The sequence below is a fragment of the Actinia tenebrosa genome, unplaced genomic scaffold, assembly GCF_029948245.1.
Source record: "Actinia tenebrosa isolate PJP-AT-01 unplaced genomic scaffold, QUT_ActTen_1.0 PGA_scaffold9__36_contigs__length_13948895, whole genome shotgun sequence".
In the NCBI taxonomy this organism is placed as follows: Eukaryota; Metazoa; Cnidaria; class Anthozoa; order Actiniaria; family Actiniidae; genus Actinia; species Actinia tenebrosa.
In genome coordinates, this window is record NW_028292586.1 from 8,187,343 (window position 1) to 8,214,430 (window position 27,088).

At 39.5% G+C, this 27,088-nt stretch overlaps 2 protein-coding genes across 2 annotated transcripts; one reads left to right on the forward strand and one right to left on the reverse strand.

The window, feature by feature from the left end:
* Positions 1-16,649, forward strand: LOC116294540 (uncharacterized). The gene is made up of 15 exons (XM_089024615.1): positions 1-105; positions 2,141-2,868; positions 3,353-3,561; positions 4,087-4,568; positions 5,183-5,493; positions 7,062-7,271; positions 7,596-8,215; positions 8,428-8,681; positions 9,266-9,520; positions 9,947-10,925; positions 11,498-12,142; positions 12,677-12,816; positions 13,112-13,369; positions 14,191-14,343; positions 14,825-16,649. Exons 2-15 carry the CDS (start codon positions 2,147-2,149, stop codon positions 15,128-15,130), a joined length of 5,544 nt encoding a protein of 1,847 aa, XP_088880741.1. The 5' UTR covers positions 1-105; positions 2,141-2,146; the 3' UTR covers positions 15,131-16,649.
* Positions 16,524-23,436, reverse strand: LOC116294541 (26S proteasome non-ATPase regulatory subunit 5). Its single transcript, XM_031702166.2, has 3 exons — positions 22,588-23,436; positions 21,130-21,615; positions 16,524-17,498 (listed from the first exon to the last, which is right to left on the reverse strand). The coding sequence occupies exons 1-3, from the start codon at positions 23,408-23,410 to the stop codon at positions 17,290-17,292; spliced, it is 1,518 nt and encodes a 505-aa protein (XP_031558026.1). The 5' UTR covers positions 23,411-23,436; the 3' UTR covers positions 16,524-17,289.
* Positions 23,437-27,088: the final 3,652 nt, after the last annotated feature.

A 27,088-nucleotide genomic window follows, 5' to 3' on the forward strand; every position in this document is an offset into this window, starting at 1 on the left:
ATTCGGTATCATGTTCAAAACACGATGTTCTTTATCTCAATACAATACTTTTATCACCAACTCTTTGTGTGAATATCTACGAATATTTTGATCAGATTGGACCAGGTGAGCTATCGATAATTTATATTTTTCTCCATTTTCAAAATTGAGGGTCTTTCTTGGTGGGTTTTTGTTTTGCAGGGTGTTGTGTAGCTCCACATTTTATTATCCTTTGGCTATTATTTTATTGTCTTCATGTTTAAAGTGCCTTGCAACACCAAGAAAGAGCCTATCCATTTATAGATGGAAGACATTACGACACAGACAGGCAAAGCAGACGTATTAAAGCTACTCTTATAAACGCACTAGCTGCGAGATATTGATTCATTGCGAGCATAGTAATGCATCGGAATGGTTGGATAACCTATTGTTTTAGGTTTTTGTTCGGCTTTATCCATTATTATATGACGTTGACCGTGCATTAAGGAAACGTTGCTCTATTTGTTCACATTATTAGAGAAATATAGAATCCTCCCCTAAGAAATCGTTCTAACTAAAGTCACAACGAGCCGCAGCCGAACAAACTTTGTGAACAGCAGGGGTAATAAGGTGTGACGTTATAATCTCGTTACATTGTGGTTTCAATATTTCAATTTGGCGCGAATTACGAAGTAGAACGTAGGGGGGAGGTGGGGGGGGGGGGGGGGGGGGGGGTTTCTCCGCCAGGATTTGGGTAGGGGTGTTCCGCTGGGATTCTGAAAGGGGTACCCTGTTTATGACAAAAAAAAAAAAAAAAACAACTCAAATTTGTAGACCCTGTTTATGACAAAAGGAAGCTCGGAAAACCATACCCTGTTCAGCGGATCATCCCCGTATAGTCCATATACAGTCCTTTGACTAAACGTTGTCGTTTGATCGGCTTCATCCCTACGCGCCTAGACCGAAAAGGATCATGTGGATAATTAATTGACAGTTACTCGCTGCCGCATATATTATCTAACACGTCTTGAGCTCGCTTTTTTCGATCCCATTTAATTTGCTGAAACCATGCCTCGAGCATACGGCGAAGATTTAAACTGGCGAGCAGTTTGTATGACGCAAGTTCTGGGTAATTTACCCGATTGTATGTGAGTACCCCCCCCCCCCCCCCCCCCCAGGTATTAATAGTTCAACTACCAAAGTGGCGTACTGGTCGAAAGCTGCTGCTGACTTGACCGAAGGCTGTTACCCAAGGAGATAGAGATTCCCGTAACCTGCCGCCGGAGTTTTTGCAGCTTAAGGCAAAGAAAGGAAATAATAGATCAACGAGAATAGCAATCAGACTTATCGATTTCCCGCCAAACTGTGTTTATGTCCTAGTCAGGCGCAACATAGTCAAGACATTTTGATGATTTCCTGTAAGGCCCCAGCGCAAAGGCCTGACAATACTTTAGGTAGAACAACCCAGAGGTAAGTTTCTAATATGCGGTTCTCATGACCTTAAAGGTCATTTTTTTTATTTTAGCGTACATATATGTGCCTGGACGCTTCGGGCATATTGATTATGCTTAGCTGGTTCATCCAGCATGAAGTTCAGGTCAATTTTGATTTTTCAGAGCCTGACTGCTTCGATATATTGAACTTAACTGTTCTCTATACTTAGCTGGTTCATCCAGTATGAAGTCCTGGTCAATTTTGATTTGTCAGAGGCCTGAGTGCTTCGGCAAGAGGGCATTTTTTCGTAAGTTCGTTGTTTTGGGTTGACAGCTAAAGCGCGAATCCGTGGAAACATTCGCGCCATTTCTTTATTCTTACTTATCTGAACTGAAGTTATAGATTGGTAGTGTGTATGAGTATAATATCTATTTGACGGGTTTAGAATGGTTTTCATTACCGTCGTGGTATGTAACCCGTCAAATACACTTAAGATGGATCCAAACTAATTCAGAGCGAATTTTGGACAGGTTTATTCTCACTTCCTTCCTTCCTTCCTTCCTTCCTTCCTTCCTTCCTTCCTTCCTTCCTTCCTTCCTTCCTTCCTTCCTTCCTTCCTTCCTTCCTTCCTTCCTTCCTTCTTTCCTTCCTCCCTTCCTCCCTCCCTCCCTCCCTTCCTTCCTTCAAGGCGCTTTCTTTTATTCTTGATTTTCGACATTATCATGTATCGTTTATTTTGTTATCTCAGGTCGCAATGAACCAGTATAAAGTTGTTCTAATTGGAGATGTTGGAGTAGGGAAAAGTTCTCTTCTACGAAAGTTGCGGTCTCTTCAGGTCCACCAAGAGTACAAGCCAACAGTTGGGGTTACATGTACCTACTTTAGCTTCCCAAATGATACCCAACTTTATGTCCTCGATGCCTCTGGATCTCCTACATATCGATATCTTACTCAGTTATACCTTCGAAGTCTTGATGCTCTCATATTTGTGTTCGCTTTAAATGACACAAACAGTCTGCAAAACCTCAAAGAATGGAACCAAACATTTACCAAAGTGTTCGAAGCAGATTCCAAAGAGGTTTCTAAGTATGTGCTTGGGACCAAATTAGACGTTCAAACCATCGAGCTTCAAAAGGAAGGCCAGGTTTTTGCAGAGAGTATCGGAGCTAAATTTCACATTGCATCTTCCGTAACTGGGATGAATGTAAAAGATTTTTTTTCACATGTCTCAGAACAACTTCTTCAGTATAAAAGCTCGGTGTTTGAGTCGCGGGACGAGTGTGACTCGAGCAAGTTGTCGCCGCTGCACGTTAAAGACGTGTTAATGGATGGAAGCATCTTGGGAAAGACGTTTCTGGATCCCATACTGCTGGATACATCAGGCGAGGAAGTTTCTTATGTGAAGGTAGAATACGAAGGAATTTCCTTTGTAAATAAGGATAAATCCTTTGCTTGGAGGCCGTCTCTAACCGACAGGTACATATTCCCACTGTTTACTCTGTTATTTCATTTTCGTATTTTAGAACTTGAGAACATCAAAAACCAAAGAGTTAGGGACCGGTCATTATTTAAGTCGGAGGGGGGAGGGGGTGAAGGAGAAAATAAGGTGCCCTCAATTTTTTTTAGTGGAACATGGGGGGCCTTCAAAGGTCAAAAGGGGGATTGGAGGATTGGGAGGATTTTTTTAAGCGATTGAAGGGGGGACCAGTCTCTTAGCCCTAGCAGTAGAGTCTACCTATATTTTGTTGTAAACGGCCTTAAAATCCAAAGATTTTTTTATTTTTATAATTTTTAAATGCAAAATGTAATATTTTCATAATGATTTGTGTGGGAAAATGCGGTAAATCGTAGGTATTATCAATTGCGCACTTTCCTGCGGCAAAGCTTGCACTCACATTAATGGAAAGTCTATTTTTCGCTGGCATACTTAGTTTTTTCTACGATTTTAAATATTTTGCAGTTGCTGTAGTTTCGTTGCGGATGACATGGCATCCCTAAAAACAACGGCCGTTCGTCCAAATTCACTCCTAAGAGCCATGGAAATTCAAGAACCTGTGAGTGTTTGGCAACATGGGTGGCTTGAAAACGTCTACGAAGTTGGCGCCGCCATAAGGAGGCAGCCCACAGTAACCGAGCTCAAAGGAATCCAGGACATGGTATTCTGCTCCCGTAAGTCAATAATCCGTCTGTCTGTGAATCTATCCATCCATCCGTCCATACATCTATTCATCCATCCATCCGCCAATCTTTCTATCCACCCATCCATCCGTCCATCCGTCCATCCGTCCATCCGTCCATCCGTCCATCCGTCCATCCGTCCATCCATCCATCCGTCCATCCATCCATCCGTCCATCCATCCATCCGTCCATCCATTCCGATCCATACGTCCGCCCGTTCGCCATCATCCGTCCGTCTGTTCGCCATCCATCGGTCCGTCTATTCTCCATCCACTCATCCGTCCATCCTTCCACCCTCCTACTCATTTATTAAACCATAACATGAATGATGAATCATCTTTATTATACACTCCAGTCACATGCAAGTATATTCTCTTACGTGTAGTGGGTAGGGAGTTTTCAGATAGGATCCTGCGGTCATTTACCAAGTAGGAACCAAGTATTCTATTGTAATGAATTCCCATGCATTCAACATATCTTTTAAAAAATACATAACTAGAACAAATCCTTTTGCAGGGACTGAGAGTGGGCTGGAAAAAAAGAATGGCTTCTTCTACATGATCCAACTGACCGAAGACAACGATATTCTAGAAAGTGGTTTAAACTTTCCAAAACAACTGACAAATAAAAAGACAGAAATCGTTCAAAATCATTTTGTATCAAACCCAAAGCTAGTTAAGTTTCAAGATGAGATTAAAACATCATCCATTAGCCTGACAAACGGTGTGGCAGTGGTTGCCCTCCAAGATGGAACGGTACTTTACCTAGGTTGCAACCTCCTAGATGATGACTTCAAGGTGGACAGAAATCTTCCTAAGCATTTTGGGTTTGGTCAAACCCCGACGCCAGTTCGACTCAAAATAAAAGTCACTCAAGTAACATGTGGACTGGACTTTGTCCTGATGTTGGCAAAAGATGGCAACGTTTATTCTCATGGTTCTTCTGAATTTGGTTGCCTTGGACATGGGGACTTGAAGGAACAATCTAGACCAGAAGTGGTAAGTAAAAAAGTGGGTAACATTCCGTAGAGCCGCGTGAAAGACGTGCAGTATGGTACGCATGCGCAGATATGAGGATCAGTACAAGCGTTGACACCAAATGAACATTTATTTTTTAACTATTCTAAATTATCGGAAGACGTGTTGAAAGGCATGCATACCTAAACGTTTTTCTCCAGTGTAAGAGCAGTTTTCGTATGACTGTGCCGAAATCGTACTTCTAGGTGTAAACTGTGCACTTGTTATCGTTTCTGATAACACGAGTAGTGAGCAGTAGAGAGGTTTTTATATGATTGGGAAACGATATGGCAAATTTGTAAGGCTACTGTATCCGTACCGCGACAACATTGCGGTAGGTACGAGATGTGTTTGGATAAATTACTTGAAGACAAATGGATGCCATTTCAGCGTTACGGCGTGTCGTACCGTGTACGTGCTGTTTATCAAAGTGGTCCCGCTTGGAGTATCCGCACAGTAAATGCCTTCACTCTATTTCCCATTCATGTGAAAACTGCTAGGCTGGTTAGAAGATGTGCGTACCAACCATGAATTATGAACACTTCTTTAAAGATATCGTTATATTCCATATCTTTTTGTGATATTCAAAATATTAGATAAGAAGTCTAAAGTACATCAGCAGCATAGCAGCAGGGTATCACCACGCCCTGGCCTTGGACAGTTACGGAACGCTGTACTCCTGGGGCGTCAACGATGTTACAAAAAAAACTGTTTCCAAACCTGAATCAGTGTACGCAATGAGTGCCACTAAAGTCAGTTCCATAGCATGTGGGGCATTTCATTCTTTGTGTATTGGTGAAGGATATGCCTTGATGGGGAACTTCCGCAAGAGATCAGTCTTCTCTTGGGGACTAGGAACAAATGGAGCCTTGGGTCATCTTGTCAATCGAGACGTTCCTGAACCAAGGTAAGAATATATGTGTTTTGTGCAGAGCTGATAAATGGAGTATACTTGCTTACAAGCCTTCTAGTCTGGGCGTTGCAACTATCTTTTGGCCTTTTCCCATCCCTTTGGTCATCAAACCTCAATCTCTAAACCAAGTTGCGCGTTGCGTGCGTTCGTCCACTGTATTGTTGTAAATCCAGTTGCTCAGTTGCATGCGTTCGTCCACTATATTGTGGTAAATCCAATTGCTCAGTTGCATGCGTTCGTCCACTATATTGTGGTAAATCCAATTGCTCAGTTGCGTGCGTTCGTCCACTATATTGTGGTAAATCCAATTGCTCAGTTGCGTGCGTTCGTCCACTATATTGTGGTAAATCCAATTGCTCAGTTGCGTGCGTTCGTCCACTATATTGTGGTAAATCCAATTGCTCAGTTGCGTGCGTTCGTCCACTATATTGTGGTAAATCCAATTGCTCAGTTGCGTGCGTTCGTCCACTATATTGTGGTAAATCCAATTGCTCAGTTGCGTGCGTTCGTCCACTATATTGTGGTAAATCCAATTGCTCAGTTGCCTGCGTTCGTCCACTATATTGTGGTAAATCCAATTGCTCAGTTGCCTGCGTTCGTCTACTATATTGTGGTAAATCCAATTGCTCAGTTGCCTGCGTTCGTCCACCATGGAATGGTAAATCCAATTGCTCAGTTGCGTGCGTTCGTCCACTATATTGTGGTAAATCCAATTGCTCAGTTGCCTGCGTTCGTCCACCATGGAATGGTAAATCCAATTGCTCAGTTGCCTGCGTTCGTCCACCATGGAATGGTAAATCCAATTGCTCAGTTGCCTGCGTTCGTCCACTATATTGTGGTAAATCCAATTGCTCAGTTGCCTGCGTTTGTCCACTATATTGTGGTAAATCCAATTGCTTAGTTGCCTGCGTTCGTCCACTATATTGTGGTAAATCCAATTGCTCAGTTGCCTGCGTTCGTCCACTATGTTGTGGTAAATCCAATTGCTCAGTTGCCTGCGTTCGTCCACTATATTGTGGTAAATTCAATTGCTCAGTTGCCTGCATTCGTCCACTATATTGTGGTAAATCCAATTGCTCAGTTGCGTGCGTTCGTCCACTATATTGTGGTAAATCCAATTGCTCAGTTGCGTGCGTTCGTCCACAATATTGTGGTAAATCCAATTGCTCAGTTGCCTGCGTTCGTCCACTATATTGTGGTAAATCCAATTGCTCAGTTGCGTGCGTTCGTCCACTATATTGTGGTAAATCCAATTGCTCAGTTGCGTGCGTTCGTCCACTATATTGTGGTAAATCCAATTGCTCAGTTGCGTGCGTTCGTCCACTATATTGTTGTAAATCCAATTGCTCAGTTGCGTGCGTTCGTCCACTATATTGTGGTAAATCCAATTGCTCAGTTGCGTGCGTTCGTCCACTATATTGTGGTAAATCCAATTGCTTAGTTGCGTGCGTTCGTCCACTATGGAATGGTAAATCCAATTGCTCAGTTGCCTGCGTTCGTATTGAATGTTTTAATGACACAGGACTGATACATATTATTTTCACCACTGATTTTCTTGACAGACTTATCCTGCACATATTTAATAAGCCGAATAAACTCATCAAAAGTGTTTCTGCGGGAAGAAACCATACTGCTTTTCTGACTGACGATGGCATGCTTTACACCTGCGGGTTGAATAATAACGGCCAACTGGGTTACTTCGTTGAAGGCAAAATCCATGGACAGCCAAAGAAGGTAGAAATGGGGAAGAATGGCATGGGGATTGAGACCAGGTACGTGCAGTTAGTATAGGTAATAGGACTTGTACAATTTGGAAATAATTGGATGACAAAATTCCAAGGACTGACTTTAAAATAACCGTAAGAGTAATTACGGCGTTTTAGGAGGTGTCCGGTGCATCGCTGGACACCCCCTTGGATCCGCCTATGGTAAGTATCTCACTTACTACAAATATTTTCAACCATCCATCAACAAAGGTGACGCCGATTTAAAGCGAATCTATCGAGTTTTAAGAATTATTGTTTCTTATGTCATGCAAAACTGCACGAATTTCAAGTTTGCTTTCGTCCTGACTTTTTCCAATCCTTTGTTTCCAGAGCTCACAGGGTCATTTGTTCGGAAGATTGTACAATAGTCACAACTGAAGAAAAACGTGTGATGGCCTGGGGCAAGTTTAGCTACGGCCCAAATATCTACGACCCCACCCCTCTACAAAATATCAGCGTAGACATCATTGACGTCACTACTTGTATACTCCCTGAAAGTAAAGGAAAAGCCTCGTGCGAGTTGATAATTGCCTTGGCAAGCGGTAGTAGGATGGTGTTGTGTACAGGTGTAACAAATGGCGCAGCATATGACTATCAGGATTTACCGTGGCCGGATAAAGCCATCATTCCTTGTGACATCAGTGATTTAGTCCGAATCGTATCAGTTGGTGGTTTGATAATAGCGTTTGACAATATGAATGTTTGCTATTACGCTGACGTGCACAGTTGGGTGAAAAACTTGGTCGGGGAAGAGGTTCTTTCATCTAGCGAACAGAGGATCATGCATAAAATATGCTGTGCAGTGGAAAAACTGGAGGCTCAAAATATTCCTGCTCTTGCCTTCCAACACCTTGAAGTTCAGGACAAAGTCTTTCAGATAGAAGCGTCCTTGAATTCGTTTCTGTTGCGGTCCGAAAGGGGAGATGTCTTTAGTTGGACTCCATACCAAGGTAAATGGTTTGAAATCCTTTCTGTCGCTTCCTTTCCTTTTCTTTTCTTTCCTTTTACCTGGGATGCCCTAATCTAGTGAAAAGATTGCCATTGTGACAAACCATACAAAACAAAAACTAACTGAAATACTAACATGAAAAGGTGGCCCGAGTAAATGACTTTAACGACCTATGAGTACTCAAAGTATATGAAGTTTGTTTCGTTGTCATAGGAAGTGCAGTGCATCAGCACATTGAACTGGACGATCAAATAGTGGTTCAAATTGGGTGTGGGTTGCAGCATTTTGCCGCCCTGACAAACACTGGTCTCTTGTTCACGTGTGGCGTTGGCTATCATGCGCAACTGGGACACGGAGACTTGAAGAACAGGGATATCTTTGAGATGATTCCTCTTTGTGAGTTTGAACAAATCAAATCCGTTAGTTGTGGACAAGTCGGCACTGCAGTTATTTCGGTAACAGGAAAGGTAAGAATAAAACCGAACGTTAACGTTCTCACCTTATCGAAGAGAGCTGTTGTCGTATGATCAAGTAGGAAAACATTACAGCTTATTTATAGCTTTCAGCCGTTCTGTAACCTTATCGTAGAACAGTCTTTACGGCACGAACACGGTCGTGACACGGCAAGGCATACGCCAGACCAATTGTATTACACGAGAATTTACTTTTCATCCAATCAAATGCCCGAAACACGGCGCGAATAAGGCGCGGACACGGTCACGCCAAGGTCACGGCACTGCCAGACCAGTCATATTGCGCGGAAAAAAAAATCGCCGATTGAAATTCTAGAAAGCATCACATTCGCAGCAAGGCACGCAGACGGCACTGACACGAAATCTGATCTGCCTTAACGTAGCCGTAACTACGCGTTGTGATTGGCTAAAGCATTATATAGAAGGCGATGGGAAGCCATTTCAACGCAACAGCGTGTTGTACCGTGTGCTGTAGGTCAGTACCATATGTTTCGCACTTGATCATACGAAATACGAAGAACCGCTCTCATCAGAACTCGAAAAACTCATTTTGACAACATTTGTTTTCTTTGACCAAGGTGTATTTCTGGGGTCAGCTTCAGATTTCCAAAGAAGAAAAACAACACGAAGAAAGAATGCTTTTGAACTCCATGAAAACCTGCCCCGAGATAAGCCCGTTTTTGTGCATGGATTCCTTTACCAAGGGCAATAGTATCTTACGAAACTACAAAGTCAATCCAAGAAAAGAGGACCTCATTGTAGTAGGAATACCATTTGAGTTTAACATTGAAAATGACGTACCTGAGGGAGGCAGTCTAGTGGATCCTAGTCTGGTATGTATGTTATTGCGCTCTTTTATGATACAACTTGCATAACATTGTTATAACATTGCTCTTATTTGTAGTCAGTAATGTTACCGTAATTGCCCTATTTCACTATGACGCCACTGCTTGTTTATGTGGGGGATAGAATCGCCAAATCCAATAGAAAATTCAATAAAATTTGCTCCTAGCGAAACAGTTTAATCTAAAATGGCCTGGTTTTCAGATTTAATATGTGTTAATATGTACTAAAGAATATTGCTGGCGTTTGCTGGCTATTCTACTTCTCTTCGTAGATCGATACGGGTAATAGAACAATTTTTGGTGAATTTGCGTTGATTTGACCCCCTCCGACGACCATGATCCTTTGCGTTTAAACGATAGATTGTTTTGATGTGACGTCATAGTGAAATAGTGAATTGTCGTTTGATTTGGCAGGTTTTCAGGGTACAAGCTGCATCCCCATCCTATGACATTATTTTGAAAGGAAGAGTTGAATCCACCCAAGCAAGTACTTATCGATCAACTCTGACTTTCACTAAAGATGGAAAGTACAATGTATCTGTCACCTGTAATGGGAGCCACGTCCTTGGAAGCCCATTCATTGTTGATGTTGAGATGGGAGTCCCTCTATCGACACTTAAAATGACATTACTTGGATGTGATGTCGATAGTCTGAGGTCAGTCGCATCGACCTTGACCACATTTTATGGTGATGGTCAAGAAGCCTCGTCTTCTTTGAAGTTTTCATTACCAGATATTCGAGTGCAACTTTGGGGTCACCCTCCAGTTCATGGAGATCGAATTCTATCCGATATTGTGGCTCTGTCATCTCTCAGCGATGGTGGAATATATCTATACGTTTGGGACGGGAGTCTTAACGAATTCCCCGAAGAAAACGTAGCTTTTTGGCTTCACCAAATTGCGATGAAATCACCTCGGGCTCATTTCGTGATTCTCGGGGTGAACATGAGTTTGGATCAAACGCATAGATTTGACTTGAAGGCGTATCAGAGAAGCAATCCCAATTTAATCAAAGCAATTTTTGTTGCCTCATTGGAAGCAGAACCATTAGCATTTTACCAAGAAATCCAACAAATGGTTGGAAGAAGAATCCTTAGTGAATCTGAACAAAATGTATGGTCAAAGCTGATATCATTGGAATCCCGAATACGGGACAAAATGAACCAGGAAACCGAGATAATGAGTCGAAAAGAGTTTGTTTGTCTGGCAAATGAATGTGGAATAGACGAGAGCAGAATCTATGCATCAGTGCTTCATCTTGAGAAAGTAGGGTTGGTGCTTGATGTTGGAGCAGAAGATGTTTTCATTGTCTTAAGTCAATACTGGTTGACGAGACAATTGTCTGAAATGATTCGGTGTTGCCCACGAGGTGCTGTTGATATGTGCCATCTTGGTGAGTACTGAGTAAATGAAACGCATGTCATCATAAGGAGAAAAAACGTACGAAAGGGGAGGGGGAGAGGAAGGAATAAATTGAATTTACGCCACAGTATGTAACGTTCGATTTTTTGCTGGCTACTCCTCCTCTTTTCTCTCGCACCTTCTCTCGTCCCCAATTCTCTGCCATATATTTCAACACAGGAATCCCTATTGTCTAATTTCTGGAGAATAAATAAGGAGTACCCAGCGTAGGAGGCTAGTACGTGCACTGCAATGGGGAGCCTCGGAATGGCTAATTGCTTGGTAGCAATCGCAACTAAACAAAACTTTATCGTATGAATGTGCCAGTGGGACGGGGAAAGGGACGAGCACGCGTTCCCACCAAATCCACCTGCGGCATCTTAACTTTATCATACAGTAAAAGTCAAGGAAAGAATGATTAAAAGTAAGAGTCAGGGAAAGAATTATTCAGATGGATTTTATGCTGTTCCGTCAGGGAATTTTGAATTTCTCAAATATTGCTTGACATATTTTTATTCTTGTCAAAATCATCCATTTCGTTCTTGTCCGCTTAATATTTTTCAGATCAGCCAAAGATACAACTTTCAGGCATGCTCATCAAGAAGAAACTGGCATTCACAAATGGCACTCAAACAAGACTCTTCTTTGTTCCATGTTTGGCAAGTGATGAAATAACTACAGCAGACGAACCATCGTTCGTGGTCATTAGACATCTCATCATTGATTGCCCTTCTTCCAGCCTTGATGTAGCTTTTCCAGTGTTGTCGTCAAGACTATGCCAAGAGCATTTGGACACCAGTTTTGGCCCTTTTTTCTCTGTTATTCACGATAAAAACTTCAAGTGTCGTGTAGACTTTGGGCCATGTTTGATTAACAAGAACAAATCCGAAATTCGCTTCGCGGTTCATTCCGAAGAACAACAATCTCTAAAGAACTATGCTAAAGCTTTAATCCCAGCAATGGTCGAATATCTTCGACAAGAGTGTCCACATTTGTATATCGATGACCAGGTCCACATTTCATGCAACAAGTGCTTGAGGTATTACTTTACCTTGGAAGCAATAGAAGAAATAAATACTGGGGCCGAGTCCATTTTAAAGTGCGGAGAATGCAAAGCAACAATTGGTGGCTCTGATTTGTTGGAAGGTTTTAAAATACAGCGCCCGTTGCCAAAATTGATGAAAAGAGCTCTGGTAGGACTTATCCCAGGTAAAACTTAGTTCCCTTATACACAAAAGTTTAGTTCTAATCCTACCAGAATCCAACGAACCCTTGATTTGGCTTTTCTTGGTAGTTAAGTTAAAAGGTTAAATTATACACCGTGAAAAGATGAAAAAACTTACCGACGTTTCGGACGCTAGTGCTTCGTCGGAGTAAAAAGAAAGAGGTGGTAGACTAAAGGAGTGTTTATATACTGAGAATAAGACAAAAGAAACCAATGAGAACCAGGTGGTCAAGGAAACAAAAAAGAAAAAAAACAACCAAAAAAAAAACAACAACAACAACAACAACAAAAAAGCACTAGTATATAAACACTCCTTTAGTCTACCACCTCTTTCTTTTTACTCCGACGAAGCACTAGCGTCCGAAACGTCAGTAAGTTTTTTCGTCTTTTCACGGTGTATAATTTACCCTTTTATATTACACTAGTTTTTAGCTAGTTAATATATCTTTTCTTGGTAGTGGGGGAGAGTAATTTCCAATAACCAAACTTATATAAGGTAACCGTTGTTTTTCCCCTAGAAAGTCCTCCTCTAAAGAGTTTCTCTTCTCGCCAAATTGCCCCACGCTTAGTGCACTACATGAACCAACAAGAAGAGAGGATTTTAAATGAAATGAGTGAACAGTTTGAGACGATGGCCAAGTTTTTTTCTGATCAAAAGGTGGGTAATAATCACCTGTCTACTGTTTCAGCTAATTAAATTCGACAAAGCTGGCTACCTATCGTCAAGGTAACATCATCAAAAATCTTGCCGCGGCGCTCCTAAGCCAACTGGTTTGTATTTGAATCGGGGGTCCTCACTAATAGGGACCTTAAGATCCACAAATGGAGCGAGGAAGCCGACGTCGGACGACGACGGTTTTTTTTTTTTCATGCGCACTGTTTCCTAAAAGAGACTACCGCGACGGGATGCAAATTTATGTCCATGTATTGATCTTTCGATGTTCTTTTGCTAGTATGATGTACCACGTACATTTTGCTTGTTACCGGTCTTTGAAGAAGAATCACGAACCAGTGGTGACATCTTGGCTACTCTCAAGCTTTCTTTACTGCTCTACAAGCAACAAAAGTTCCGACTCTATTTGCTGTGCGAAGGGAATGGGGACGGCACAGGTATTCACTTTCTGGAACCTTCCAAGCACAAAGGCTACGAAATATTAAATGTCAACGAGTTTGTGTTGAAGTATACGGGTCAACTAAGGAAAACCTTACAGGTATACCAAACAGAGTTTGTAAAATTCGCCTTTTGAACGATGACAGTTCGCGTTGAATTTTGGGACTTAAATGGTGGTTTACTGCGATTCCCAGTCACACGCGACCAACTGAAACCTAAATCACAAACGAAAAATTGAGTTTTGGTGGACGTCAATCAAAAGGGTTTCTTAAACATGTCTAAGGATTCCGACTCCGAATTTCAAATGAAAAGCTAAAGGTATTGACTTATCTGGTCTTGAAGAAGCTCAAATCATAGTCAATACCGATAGCTTTGCAGTCAAGCCATTGAGATTCGGAGCCGGAATCCTGTGAAAATTTTGGGAAATTATTCCCAGAGCGAGAAATTCACAGCATGAGATAAGAGCAACGGTTTTTGCACGTGCGCACGTTTGCTCGTGTTCACGTGAGTATTAACGCCAGCCTTGGTGTAGAAACCGATAGAAACGATAGAAACCTTTTTGATTGACGTCCACCCAAACTCAATTTTTTGTTTGTGATGTAGGTCTAGTTGGTCGCGTGTGACTGGGAATTGCAGTAAGAGAATTAGAAACTTTCTAAATCGATTCACGCCCCGGATTCTAATTCTAGTTGCTCTATAAATTTTAGGAGTATTTTTTGTAAGTACCTTTCTCGATTATATTCTTGGGGTGCAGGTGACGTCATAGCCGCCATTTTGGTTGACTTTGACTAGATTTGGTCTTGGTGTCTTTTGTTACGTCAACCAACACGGCCTTTTGTCCTTTTATTCTCATGGGAAGAGAACACCAACAATAGTAACAGTTTTCAAAATGTGCTTTTAAAATTTGTTCAATATTTTCAGATGTTAGTGCAGCTTCTGCAAATTCTCGGGGCTTTTGGACCATTATTGCCATCATTCGGCTATGGTTCGGTATTTCTTACCTCGTCAGCCTTGCGAACAGTGTTAGGATTTTCAGCCGGGAAGATGAAGAACTTGAATCGCTACTTTTCACAGGTAGGTACGCGTTCCATCTACTGCCATCATGTACTGATTGGTAAATTTTCCATCAAAATGGATGATTGAAGATGGAGTACAGTGTTTGCCGTTCACTGAAGAAGGATATTCAAGTATATAACTGATACATACCAAGCAATGAACCATTCTCAAAATTATCTTGGATGCGAGCCTAACATGAACTAATACAAAAGAAATCACACTTTTTCTTGATGGAATTTGTGATATTTCTTTTGTATTTACAAGTTAGCTTCGCATTCAAAATAATTTTGAGAAGGGCCATTAATATGTCTTGAACAAATAACGTCCAGTTTCATCACAAAAAATACGAAAGTATCTCAACTCTAACACTTCATCGAGTGCACTGGTCCTCCTAATATGGGTTCACTGAAGTTACTATAAAAAGCGTGAGAACACAATTTCCGACCCCCATAAATCATTAAAAAATCTGACATATAATGTTGAAAAATATTTTTTTTAGATGGACAAGTTTCTCAAAGGTTTTCAAGAAACAGCAAACACCATGAAACAACCCAAGCATCTTGACGCATGCTCCAAAGATCAAGTCGCTTTCCAAACGTCTGGATGTGACTACGAGCAGCTGAGAACGGTGATCAAGCCGTTTGAAGGAATAGACCAATTTGGAGGGCTGACTCAAGAGATGCGTAAAGGAATTGGTGGCGTGTGGGTTTGTGAAGAGCATGCAAAGTACACTAGTAGCGTAACAAAGACATTTGAAATGCCAAAAAACGCCCCCACTGACTTAAAAAAGAGTGCTGGATTGTGAATCACCTTGGAAGATCGCAATGATACCATGTAAATATAAGCCTTCCTCAGGCTGGAACATCACAAAACACAAAGCTCAAAAATTAAGAAAAGATTTAGCGAGCACGCAATAAGTAATGATTTTTAATGGTACTCGATCGCTCGAGCGAGCAAAATTATTCAAAATTATTTATTCAAAAAAATTTCAAAATTCATAATAGTTTGTTTAATCAACCATAAATTTAATAAATATGATCCGAGCTTTCGGCCTACTCGGCCATCCTCAAGAAAATGATAACGTTACAATAAGCCTGAAGCGAGATGACGTTTTGCCCCGTCTCTAGACCATAATCCTTTTCACATTGCTTTTGTTCTTTAATTAAGACTATTGTTCCTGTATTCTCTAAGGAATCAAAAATTTTAATATGAAAGAATTTTAAAAACTATTATGGCATAGAGTCGGAGGTAAAACGTCATCTCGCTTCAAGCTTATTAAAAAAGAAAAACGCAATCAAACCATGGCATATGTGCGCGCGCATTAAATTACACAAAAGTATTTAATCATTCAAAATTATTTGTTCAAAAATATTATTTAAAATTATTTGGTCGAGCGAGCAAAATTATTTAGAACTATTTCGGAGGAAGATAATCTGTCCGCATAGTGTATTGTTTATATTACATAGGTATTGCTTTCATGCTGCCCTCAGTCGTTATCCAAGGGAATTCCAAAGAAATAGCTCGCAAATATTCGTATCGGGACATGATGAAACACGCGAGCAAGCATCGAAGCCGGCTTCTCCTCTGAGCCGTGTGTACAGAGCAAGAAAGTGACTTCTCCAGAAATCTTAGATATAATGTTAATATTTTGGTGTCAAGTAGAAACCTAAGATTCTATTTTTATGCTCGGCGAGAAATTGTAACCGATTCTAGAAAAGCATACAGATGTAAAATCAAAGATATATCTTGGTTTTCTAATTACACCACGTGATTTTATCAAATTAGGAAACGTTTTGTTGACGGCCTGATATATTTTATTCATTTTAGCAAACAATATACTTGGTCTACTTAGGTATAATTTACCCTCTCATACGCATGTCATGCTCTTGAGTCGAATCCAACTAGTGGTCTATCATCAATGCTGCGTTCTGATTGGATGAGCTACTACTAGGCTATAAGTAACGAAAAGTGCCGGCCCCGAAAACCAAAACATCAAATTTAACTTCAATTCAAAACTTGTTTGCAAAGATATATTTGACCGACTAATTGGATTTGAGTAAGACGATTAGTCCTCTCGTCCTCATGGCCTATGAGTCGATAGCCCATTCAGACTGGAGGACTAATAGCGTAGCGCACTGATTCTAAAAATAGCTTAAAGATCCGGACAAACATTGCATTCTGTTTCACCGCTACAAGGATTATACGAACCGATTTTATTATTTTTACTTAAAGTTACAATAATAACCCATGTAAACTAAGATCAACTGCGATCGGCTGTGAAAATTATCTGCTGAAAGTAAACTTGTAAGTTTGTTTGTCCGAAATTCGCCTTTGTCTTCGTTTTATGACGTCACGGTTGCACTGCGCTATTGCTAACGAGACTAACACTCTAATAAGACTGGAATAAATAATCTTATTCTCAAGAACCGCAATTAACGTGTTCTGTGATGGGAAGAAATAGTGCTCAAACTGGATCGGTTTTTTAGACTTAAATCACCAAATTTTAAAATAACTCTTTTAGTTTAGACTACAGTTTTTATTTAGTACTTTGTTAGTCATTGCAGTACCTAGCATTTCGCATAAAATGCTCTTACTAGTTCTCTTTCGAACAAAAGCAGACAAAGGCAGATCCGGGATGATCTTTACGGGGTGGCTGAATGTGACTTTTACACTTAATCACAGCTGCATTAATTTTTAAAATAAATCTTCTAGACTACAGTTTTTATTGAGTACTTTGTTAGTCATTGCAGTATCTCATTCTAGTCATTACAGATTTTACGTGAAATTCTTTCTCCTTCAAACAATGCAGTCCAATGTCGGGTCCAGAAGGATTTGACGTGGTGGCTGTTAGTATAAAGCTTTCTCTCTTCTTCTTCTTAATAAAACTCCAAAAGGGATGGCCAATCCATCCATTCAATCCATCAATCTGGATCCACCCTTGACAGCGTACAATCCCGTGTCGCGTTAGTCTGCTCCTTCGAAAGCAACAGTAGATTCAGCTCTCGCAAAGAAGGGCCCTTCTCGTTCATACTCCCTTAACTTCAATAGGTATGGCATGCCAAAGACTTGCTTTGCTGAAGGAGAATGTGCAAGCTCAACTATCAGATCATACTTTAGCTCCCTGCCAGATTTCTCAGGCTCTGTTTTGCGATCAAGAAGATATTCTAGATATCCTGAAAATCAAATGAAAATCTATTAATACTTCTATTTTATAGCGCAAAATACATGAAAAAGTACCATAAAATTCTGTAAAAGAAGATTAAAAACAGGGTAATAAAATACACCATTTTAGTGTCAATGGTTTTTGAACTGATTATGTTACCCATAATTCCACTGAAGGGACGAGTGATACTGGATATGAGAGCGCGCATTACGTCATCAATCAGATAATCAGCTAATTACCTTGCGCGCACTCTTGATTAATTTGTTCATTCAGAAAAGAAGTGAAACAAAGCGATAAACGTTTTCTCAAGTGAAAAACTATTGAACGGATCATTTTAAGACTTGATAAAACATAGCACAGTTTCAGGTAAGAACTTTGACATACTAAGACGGTTTTTCTATAATTTTCTTAAGATAAGACATCGAATTGCATGTGAAAATTTTAAAAGAAAAAAACTGCGTACAAAAAGAACTTTAGCTTGAGAAAGCATGCAGAATGATTTATCATAGGTCTCTAACTGAAAAAAAACTCGGAAAAAAATCAGTACAGAATACTTGAGAAAGCAATTTTCTTGTAACTTATTGAAAACAAAACAAACAAAAAAAAAAAAAAAAAAAGACTAGGTAAGACGAAAAGTAATCGATTTATTTAGTAGAGCAATAAAACTTTTCTTGACGAAATACACGACTAATTTGAAAGGTCTTAGGTGAAAAACATTGAGAGAAGATAACGCCCTTGCAATTTTTCGCATAAAATATATCAATCACAATTCTTTAAGATACAAGAGGATGAGTAAGACATCACGAGTATGATTTTTCGGCCATTTTTGCAAGATGCGCCATAATCGTTACATTCATTCATCTCCAGGTTTGTCATGGAATCACCACTCCATTACCAGAAAATGGAACATTACCTTTGTACTATAGCACCTTTTGCAGTGCAAGAAGTCTCATCCTTTGATGTTTGCCCTGTTTTTACCCCTCATAATACCTGGCTGTTTATTCAAGTCCATGTTGGCTTGTCTGGTCGTTTTCAAAGCAGCTTTTATCCTGTCTGACTGGGGGGTAAATCTGCTTTTGTTTGCTCTACCTTTGATGCCACAAATATCAGGGCATTTAATAATTTAGGTTGGCTTGGTTTGCATTTGTTACCTTATCTACCTTATCTACAAAGCAATCCTGCAAGTCTGTCGTAGTTTTGAGTTGGAGCCATGGACCGCACGAACACTACTCACCTATATTATCTGGCTGATACACGAGGACTGTTACATAGTACTAAACATCTTTGGTCTAGTAACTTACGCCATGTTGTACATTATACTCCATTATTTATCCTGCATGCTGGTACTAATGGCGTGGCTTGGCCTGAAAGTGATGAAGCTAGTTTTTGTCATGACACTACATGTATATGACCGATCGTGCTGCTTTATATCCGATAACGGCGAGCAGTTCTGCTGTTGTAAAACAACAGATATATTTCCTATGAGACCAGAAGAAGAAGAAAAGCTTCCAAGGAACCAGAAGAAAAGGACGAGTGAAGTGACGGATAAACCACAGAAACAAGAATTGACAGATGAAACGACGGTTGAGCTACGCCCTGGGACGAGCCAGATGACGATCAGAGAGAAGGAGATCGAGAACATTAGAAGAAGGTAAGACTCGTAACATATCAAGTGAGAAATAGATTTTTCATCAGGGAAATGACTATAAAATGCCTTTCAAAAACATGCATTGTGATTGGATGGATAACATTTTCTTGCTTCCTGATTGGTCTAAAGTGGAAACAAGTGTTTCGGTACATTTTTCCAACTCACAGAAAATCAATAAATGAATGTCATCATGAGGATTTAATGGTGGATCCCTCTAATTGTTTATCCACAGCATAACAACAAATCTGACAAAGGAAAATGTCAAGGACATGTGGCTTAAGAAACAACAGTCGAGGAGAGGACGTCGAAGGTGGTCCAGGATGAGCAACAACGCTCTCTCTGTCAGTGTGTCTTTGTCTAAAGATTGCTAAATCACAAGTGTATTGATCTCTGAACTCTACTATTAGTTTCTGAATTACAGCTGATACTGATAGACTTGTGGACCGGAGTAAAACTCAATCATCCAACAGTGGCTTAGCTTTTCAGTGCGCTGGACTCGTACAGTATGACAGATTGTGTCAAATAATACTATAATATTACCAATCCATGCATTCAAGTCGCCTGACCCATTCCTGGTGCCTCTAACCAAGAGACACTGAAATACTCTTTCTACTTATTGTGATAACGAGTTATTACATGCATTTCCCTGGAATATTGACAAGCACAACTACTGATGGAACGAGAACGCTTACAACCAATATGCTAAACTTTTGTACCTCCCTTTTTTGTATAACTATATGTATAATCCACTAAAAATGTTCAATAAAAACTTTAGTCTAAGACTCTTGTTGTACAGTTATGTTGTTCCAAATGAGTTGGAGTCGGAGTTCGCAATGCATTGTTTTGTAAAATCAACATTCCCTGGTATCTTCTATTCAAAAAAAAATTTTTTTTTGAAAAATGTTTGTTGCGGAATACACCTGCAACATTGAATTTAAAGATTTGGCAATTAGGCATAATGCAAGCCTTGAAACCGTTTGTTTTACCGATTGCAATAACAGTTACACTAATTGCAAGGTCATATAGGTTATATAAAAATAATACATAGGATTAAATTAGAACTATTTGTTTTTTATTTTCATTCTAAAGCCCCCCCCCCCCCCCCTAGTTTGATGAAAAGAATGGTTTTAGTATATACCAACAAGTAAATTATATCAAAAATATCAGTCTATACTTTCAAAACAGTGAAATAATTACACCATTTTACTTAAAGTTCCCCAATATTTAGTGAAAACTTGAGAAAGACTCACTTATTCATTGCGTTTTTCCACTTATTCATTGCGTTTTACCACTTACTCAAGCTGGTATTGAAAGCCCTCCGATATCACATTCAAAGCTGGGAGGGGGACTAGTGGAATTGATGGGGCAGCCATCTGAAAAATTTAGGCTAAAAAAGGGAAGCCAGGCAAAAAATCGAATAGTTGGAAAAGGCTTTTTTTATTATTGCGGGGATGGGGGGGGAGGGGTTGCTGCCATCAAAAATTTGAGGATCTAGGGAGGGGCCACCCTGTTTTCCATCAGTCCCCCCACCCCGCCCCCCTCCACCCAGCTAAAAAATGATGAGTCCCTTGACTCTATGGATGGTTGCAAGAGGAGGTAAATTAGCAGCAACACACACAAAAAAAAATCATGATAAAATTCAGTTTATGAGATGGTGAAAAGTGAACAGCTACTGTAAATAATACACTAAATATCCCGAATAAAACAAGATATAGCTTAAATTAATATAAGACAGTATTTCTGCCCATGTACATGTAAACTACAGTAGGTGTGGTGTCATAGTGTTAATACCCATTCTGAGGTAAAAACTGGGTCAAGTTGGCACTGCCACTGCAGTGCATTGTGGGACTGTGTTAGGAAACATTTTTTGAAAGATAACATCTATTTCATCACTGAAAATACTGCCACAATGAACTGCAATGCCAACACGGTTTTCCCCCCAAACGTCGGAACAGCTAATAGAGCAATTTTATGAAGTATTGTTCTACATTACCTGGACATGCTACCATATCTTGCTGAACCCATTCATATTTTGCCAGACATTTCATCAGCCTCAAACAGCTACACCTCAGCGACTCAAATGGCTGTTTAGCAACAGACACAAATGCTTGAAAGGGTTTGTTTGCCATTGCTGTATATAATCCCCTCAAAAAACTTGAAAGCTCTTCTGAAAAATTCTCTTGGGAGTAAAAGATTGATGACAAAGTCTCAAAGGCACGAAGACGGAGATCTGAATCAGAGCCCATCGCATGTGAAAACAGCACTTTCATAATATGTTTGTTTCTTGCTGGGTTATTAAACACAGCGTGTAGACCTGCATCAGTAAGAGCTATGACCCCAATAGTTTCTACTGCAATCGGCATAAGTCTCAGGTCACCACAGCTTACTTGACTGTATAACTGCTCCATGAACTGTGGGTACTTTTGGGTAACCTCTACAGGTCTTAGGTGAGCCACATGACCAAAGAACTTTACAATACCTGGAAAAAGAACCAAAAAATGGTCATGAAAAGTTCTCTTTTCCAAGGGTTAAATGTATGGTTGGAACTCTTTTACCAATATATGAAAAGAATGACTAAAAGTTTTTTGAGTAAGATATTTCGGATGATATCCATCGTCCATCATCAGTTTAAACTCATTGATGGACGATGGATATCGTCTAAAATATCTTACTCTAGTCATTCTTTTCACATATAAACTTTTGGCCCAAAGAAACATATTCTTTTACCAATCCTTTTCAAACAGCTCTTGTACCTATTTAATGGAATTTAACTTTTTTTACTAGAGTGGAGGGGTGGGTAAATCATTGCAAATTAAAACATTTCTGAACCCCCTCACCCTGGTTCAGCCAATTTATTTTCTACAAAATGCATATTTGGCATACGTTCAGTGAGTGTTTAAGTATCTAGAAGAGCAGAAATAAGCAAAACTGCAGCTTTGAATACATCACTTGAAAAATTTAGGGGGGGGGGGGGGATGCTCACCTCCAATAGATGTTGTGGTTTTCTGACATATACATGGGCATTGAGAGGGAGGGATTGGTGAGGCTTTAGCCCCTCTTCAGGGCCCGTTCCCTATCCCAGACACAAGTAGATGTTTAGTCTTATAAATACATGTACTACCAGGGCTTTCGGAATGAGAAAATGGTTCGAAGTTAACAGCCAGCTAATTTTTCTGTTCTATAAAATACCTTCTGTTACTTGTATCTGATCACAGACACCTACTTCTGACTTACCATGACAACCTACATGTTCTCCAAAACATTCTGAAAGCTCTGTACTACTCTGCAATACAAATCTAAGCCCCCCCCCCCCCCCCACAAACACACACTTTGTAGGTTGCCATGCAGTTATGTTGTATATAACATTCATTCTTGGAGTTAGCCCCTAGCTTAGAATCCTAGGTCCCTGCTATGCCCCCAGAGATGATGTTTACATTTTTATATAACATACCTGGTACAGCAAGCTCCATCATAGGGTCTTCTTTGGTGCTTAGCAACATGTTGTAAAGTTTTACAACCACTCCATGTTCCTCTAGGTAAAGCAGACCTCTCTCACTAGAACTAGCAAGATTTGAAAGAAGCTCAAAACAATTCATTTGTACAAGAATGTCATCACCTTCAAGCTCCTTCAAAAGTGTTTCAAATATCCCTACAACCTTACAAGCTTCGAACGCTTCATCAGATTGTTTCTGGATATCAATAAAAATGTCAAATACTCTGAAACGAATAACCTCTTTCTTTCGCAGAAGCTCAGTGAACTTGCTCTGCAGTTGGTGCTGAAAAAGAATTGCCAGTCCAGGCTCATGTTTTGATAGATTTGTTAGCACTTTGCAAGCCATTTTAGCGCAGATGAGATTTTCATCTGCAATGCACCTTGCAACGTAGGACAACAAGTCTACATTATCAACAAGAGCAAGCACTCCATTCACAGACCTTGAACAACGTTCAACCTCACTTAAACACAGCTCACGTATCTCAAAGTACGAGTGATTCATACCCTCAATGACATAGTCGTGGTATTTTAATACAACCGCGTCTGGCTTTTCAAATTGAAGAACTTTCTTCAAGATACTTTTGCAATAGAAATTCTGTTTATCGTTCGACGATTTTAGGCAGCGAAACAAGAGCTGACATGGAATGAGTGAGACCATCTCACTAGCACCTTGAGAAGTATTGATTAGGATGCTTAGATCTTTCAGATAAAGAAGAATCTCTTCGCCTGAGGAGTTTGAAATATTCTCCACGAGCTCCATGCACTTTTCTTTGGCCGCCATTTTGAATTAGAATCTGCAATATGATGTGTCAGCGTGAATCAGCATTACCCATGATGCAACTATTTAAAAACGTTTTTTTGTGTAGTCCTTTTGATCAAAAGACAAACTTGAAGAAAGAAAGGAAGGAAGGAAGGAAGGAAGAATCAGACTTCACTACAAGTCCCTGATAATTTCTACTTCACAAAAGATTTCAGATACTAAAGTCGAAATCTTTTGGGATACCTGTGTTATAGAAAAAACAGAAAGGCTGACAGACAGACATTTTTATTTGGCTGGAGTTTTGTACCTTACGCCTACAGTGTCAAAGTCAGTCGGCAACTTAAAATCTAACTAATTTTTTTAATTGGCCATTAAATAAATGATAAAAATGTCAATCCATCTATGCTAGCAGTAAACTATATTTCTTGCACTAGAACTTCTTGATGGGGAAGAAAATGGTACTCGAACTGCTGGTGTCATTAGCTACAAGCGTAACTAAGTCAACAATGAAAACGAGAAGGATTATAAAAAACACTGATAACGGCAAACATCACAAGCAAACAATACACTGTACTGACAACCTTTCATTGATCTAGTCCTGATTGGTTTGTCAACAGCTCTTCAAAGCAATTAATTTTCAATTATCTGTTTATAAATCCCGAGTTCTTTGGAGTTCTTTGTTATCGTCACGGTATGCATGACGCCAGAAGTTTAGCGGCAGAAGTTTAACTCTATCCGTCCACCAGTTTTACTTGAAGTTTACTACATAAAACTGGCTCCACTTTCAGTGTTGGAAAGGTGATACATACACTAATGTAGATGTAAAAGGCAAGCCTTCAATTTCAGTATATCGCGTGGCTTAGACTGAACAGTATTATCAAGTGTCAGAGATAAAATGGCCGATCTAACAAACCTGATGAACTGATGATATTCATCATACAATTGATCTAATTAATCCAGTCTTTTTTTTTTTATAAAGTTCTAAAGTTTAATCGACCATTTTGAGTAAAGTATTATGGCTTTGAGTTGGCGAAGCAATCTCAAGTCTCCACGAAAGCAGACTTCTCTAAGTCCAGCTCAAACAAAGCTCACTTCACCAAGAGAACAACTCTCCGCAAACCTCTCACCTAGACAAGACTTAAAGATGGTTTCTCCAAGAGATGAGAAGAATATCGTCAAGTCAAGATGGTCTCATCTTAGCGCTTCGCCCCCAAAGAGCAAATCACCGAGAAAAGAAATATCTTTGAGTCAAGTGAAAAATAAACCGCGAATAACAGCTGATGAATTAATCGCAAGAAAATTCTCTGCAGAAAAAAAGCCAGTCACGCCGAGACAACGTTCACAAGTGTTTCTTAAAGCAGTGCAGAAGTTTGAAGGAGAAATACCTGGAAAGCTGTTAAAAACAGAAGAAGCACGAAGGAATTTAGCAGATGAACAACTTGAGTTTTGTTCCAACGAGTTAGTAGATATGAGGGAATTTCTTGAACAAATAGAAATGGATTTTTCGGTCATAAGACAACGAATAGAGAAAGCGAAGGAAGATGTCTCAGATTTAAGAAGGTCCAACCGAGCCTTCGTTGAAACTGGTTAATCAGGTTTAAATCATAATCATGATGATCAGTAAATTTGCAGAATAAAAGTAGTTTGACCCTCAACTGGCTTCCGCCGTCCTAAACTTATGAATAAAATCAGATTTGCACCAAACCTGTACGATATCTAATTACGTACAATTCCTTATTTAAGTAGCCATGCATTGACAGTTTGGACGTTTAAGACCAGCGTATCTAGAGTGGATTCAAATATAAAAGTACCAAAGCGAAGGACTCACCTGGTTTTCATATAGGTATGGGATTATACTTACCTGCCTTTTCTTGTCTTATGGTAATATTAAACGACAAAGATCATCAATAAGAACACGCCAAGCAAATACAGAAATCTAGGAAAAGCAAGTGGAAACACTAAAGGCATGATCGACGAAAAAAGCCGTAGTAGGAAAAGAGGGTTTTTCCGAGCAATCTTTAGTTAAAAAAGGATTACCGTTGTGTTTTTTTGTAAGTTTTGATTTGTTTTGTTCTTTTGCTTTGTTTGTTTGTTTGTTTGTTTGTTTGTTTGTTTTCAGGGAGAGACTGATTTTATCATTCAAAAACTTTTGTTGGATTCAGTAAACAATATATTCTTATTTTAAGTAAAAATTCAACTAATTGACAATGACGCCTTTGGTCAGTGCCGTCTGTTTGTCTTTAAAATCTAATGTTGTTCAAAATATTCAATCAATTTGCTTCCCTCAGTGGCTAATTATGATGATAAGAACTCGTTTGCTTCTTCGGCAATAGCACTCAAAAAAAACAACATTCCTTTGCTGTGCGAGTATAATCACCTATAGTTGCTTACATCTTTGAATCAGAGCAAATGGAAGACTATTTTCAAGTCCTTGGAATATTTACAGCTGCATGATAAAGAGATTATTATTATCATTATTATTATGTCATTCTATTCTACTCTACTCTACTCTACTCTACTCCACTCCACTCCACTCCACTCCACTCCACTCCACTCCACTCCACCCTACTCTATCCTATCCTATCCTATTCTATTCTATTCTATTCTATTCTATTCTATTCTATTCTATTCTATTCTATTCTATTCTATTCTATTCTATTCTATTCTATTCTATTCTATTCTATTCTATTCTATTCTATTCTAATCTATTCTATTCTATTCTATTCTATTCTATTCTATTCTATTCTATTCTATTCTATTCTATTCTATTCTATTCTATTCTATTCTATTCTATTCTATTCTATTCTATTCTATTCTATTCTATTCTATTCTATTCTATTCTATTCTATTCTATTCTATTCTATTCTATTCTATTCTATACATCACGGCCTTGAAAACCCGAGTGAATTTCAAAATATTTCACGCAAGAAAGAAATTGTAAAAGATTTTCGCGAAAGGTTATTTATCATAACAGCACCGTCAAACAGTCGTCTTCCATTGACTGAAAAACATGCACCGCAACTTTACTTAAAGAATAAATACGAACCCAGTGAAGTTCTTGAAGTAACACTCGACTATCTTGAAGAACAACTGAACGATTTGAAGCTACAGGCGTTGAACATCGAACAAGAACTCGCTTTGATTAAAGCGAAGACTGAGAAGATGAAATCTGGGATGAAAGAGATTCTGAGCATAGCTAGATGAACATCGGAGTAACTGATGTAAATCATGTACCTCTAAGGTGATAAATTATGTGATGTATATCAACCATGCAGTTTTCAGTTCTAAGACAAAAGATCTCATTTCTCAGCACAAGAAAAAGGAAAACCTATATTGTTATGAACTAACATTTGGTGCCACAAAAACCATCTTTCAACTGACGAAAGAAAGACACCAAACAATGAAGGTTTTTTTTCATCGACAGTTCTCGAACTTTAGTTACGTTATCTGACAACTGGCTGACAAAAGCTCGTTAAGCTTAAGTGAAAGACGATCAGCCTCAGACGTGTCTAAGCAAGTTAATTTAATTCTAACAAAACTTTATAAACTAGATTTTAGATTTAACCGTTATATTCGGAAGACAGCATCTGATAGGAACTGGGCTTGTGGACGTCTACAAACAAATGGTACTATTCTTAATCGTTACATGTTACCTCCATTGCCGCCATGTTGGTTGACGATAACAAAACATGCCTCAGT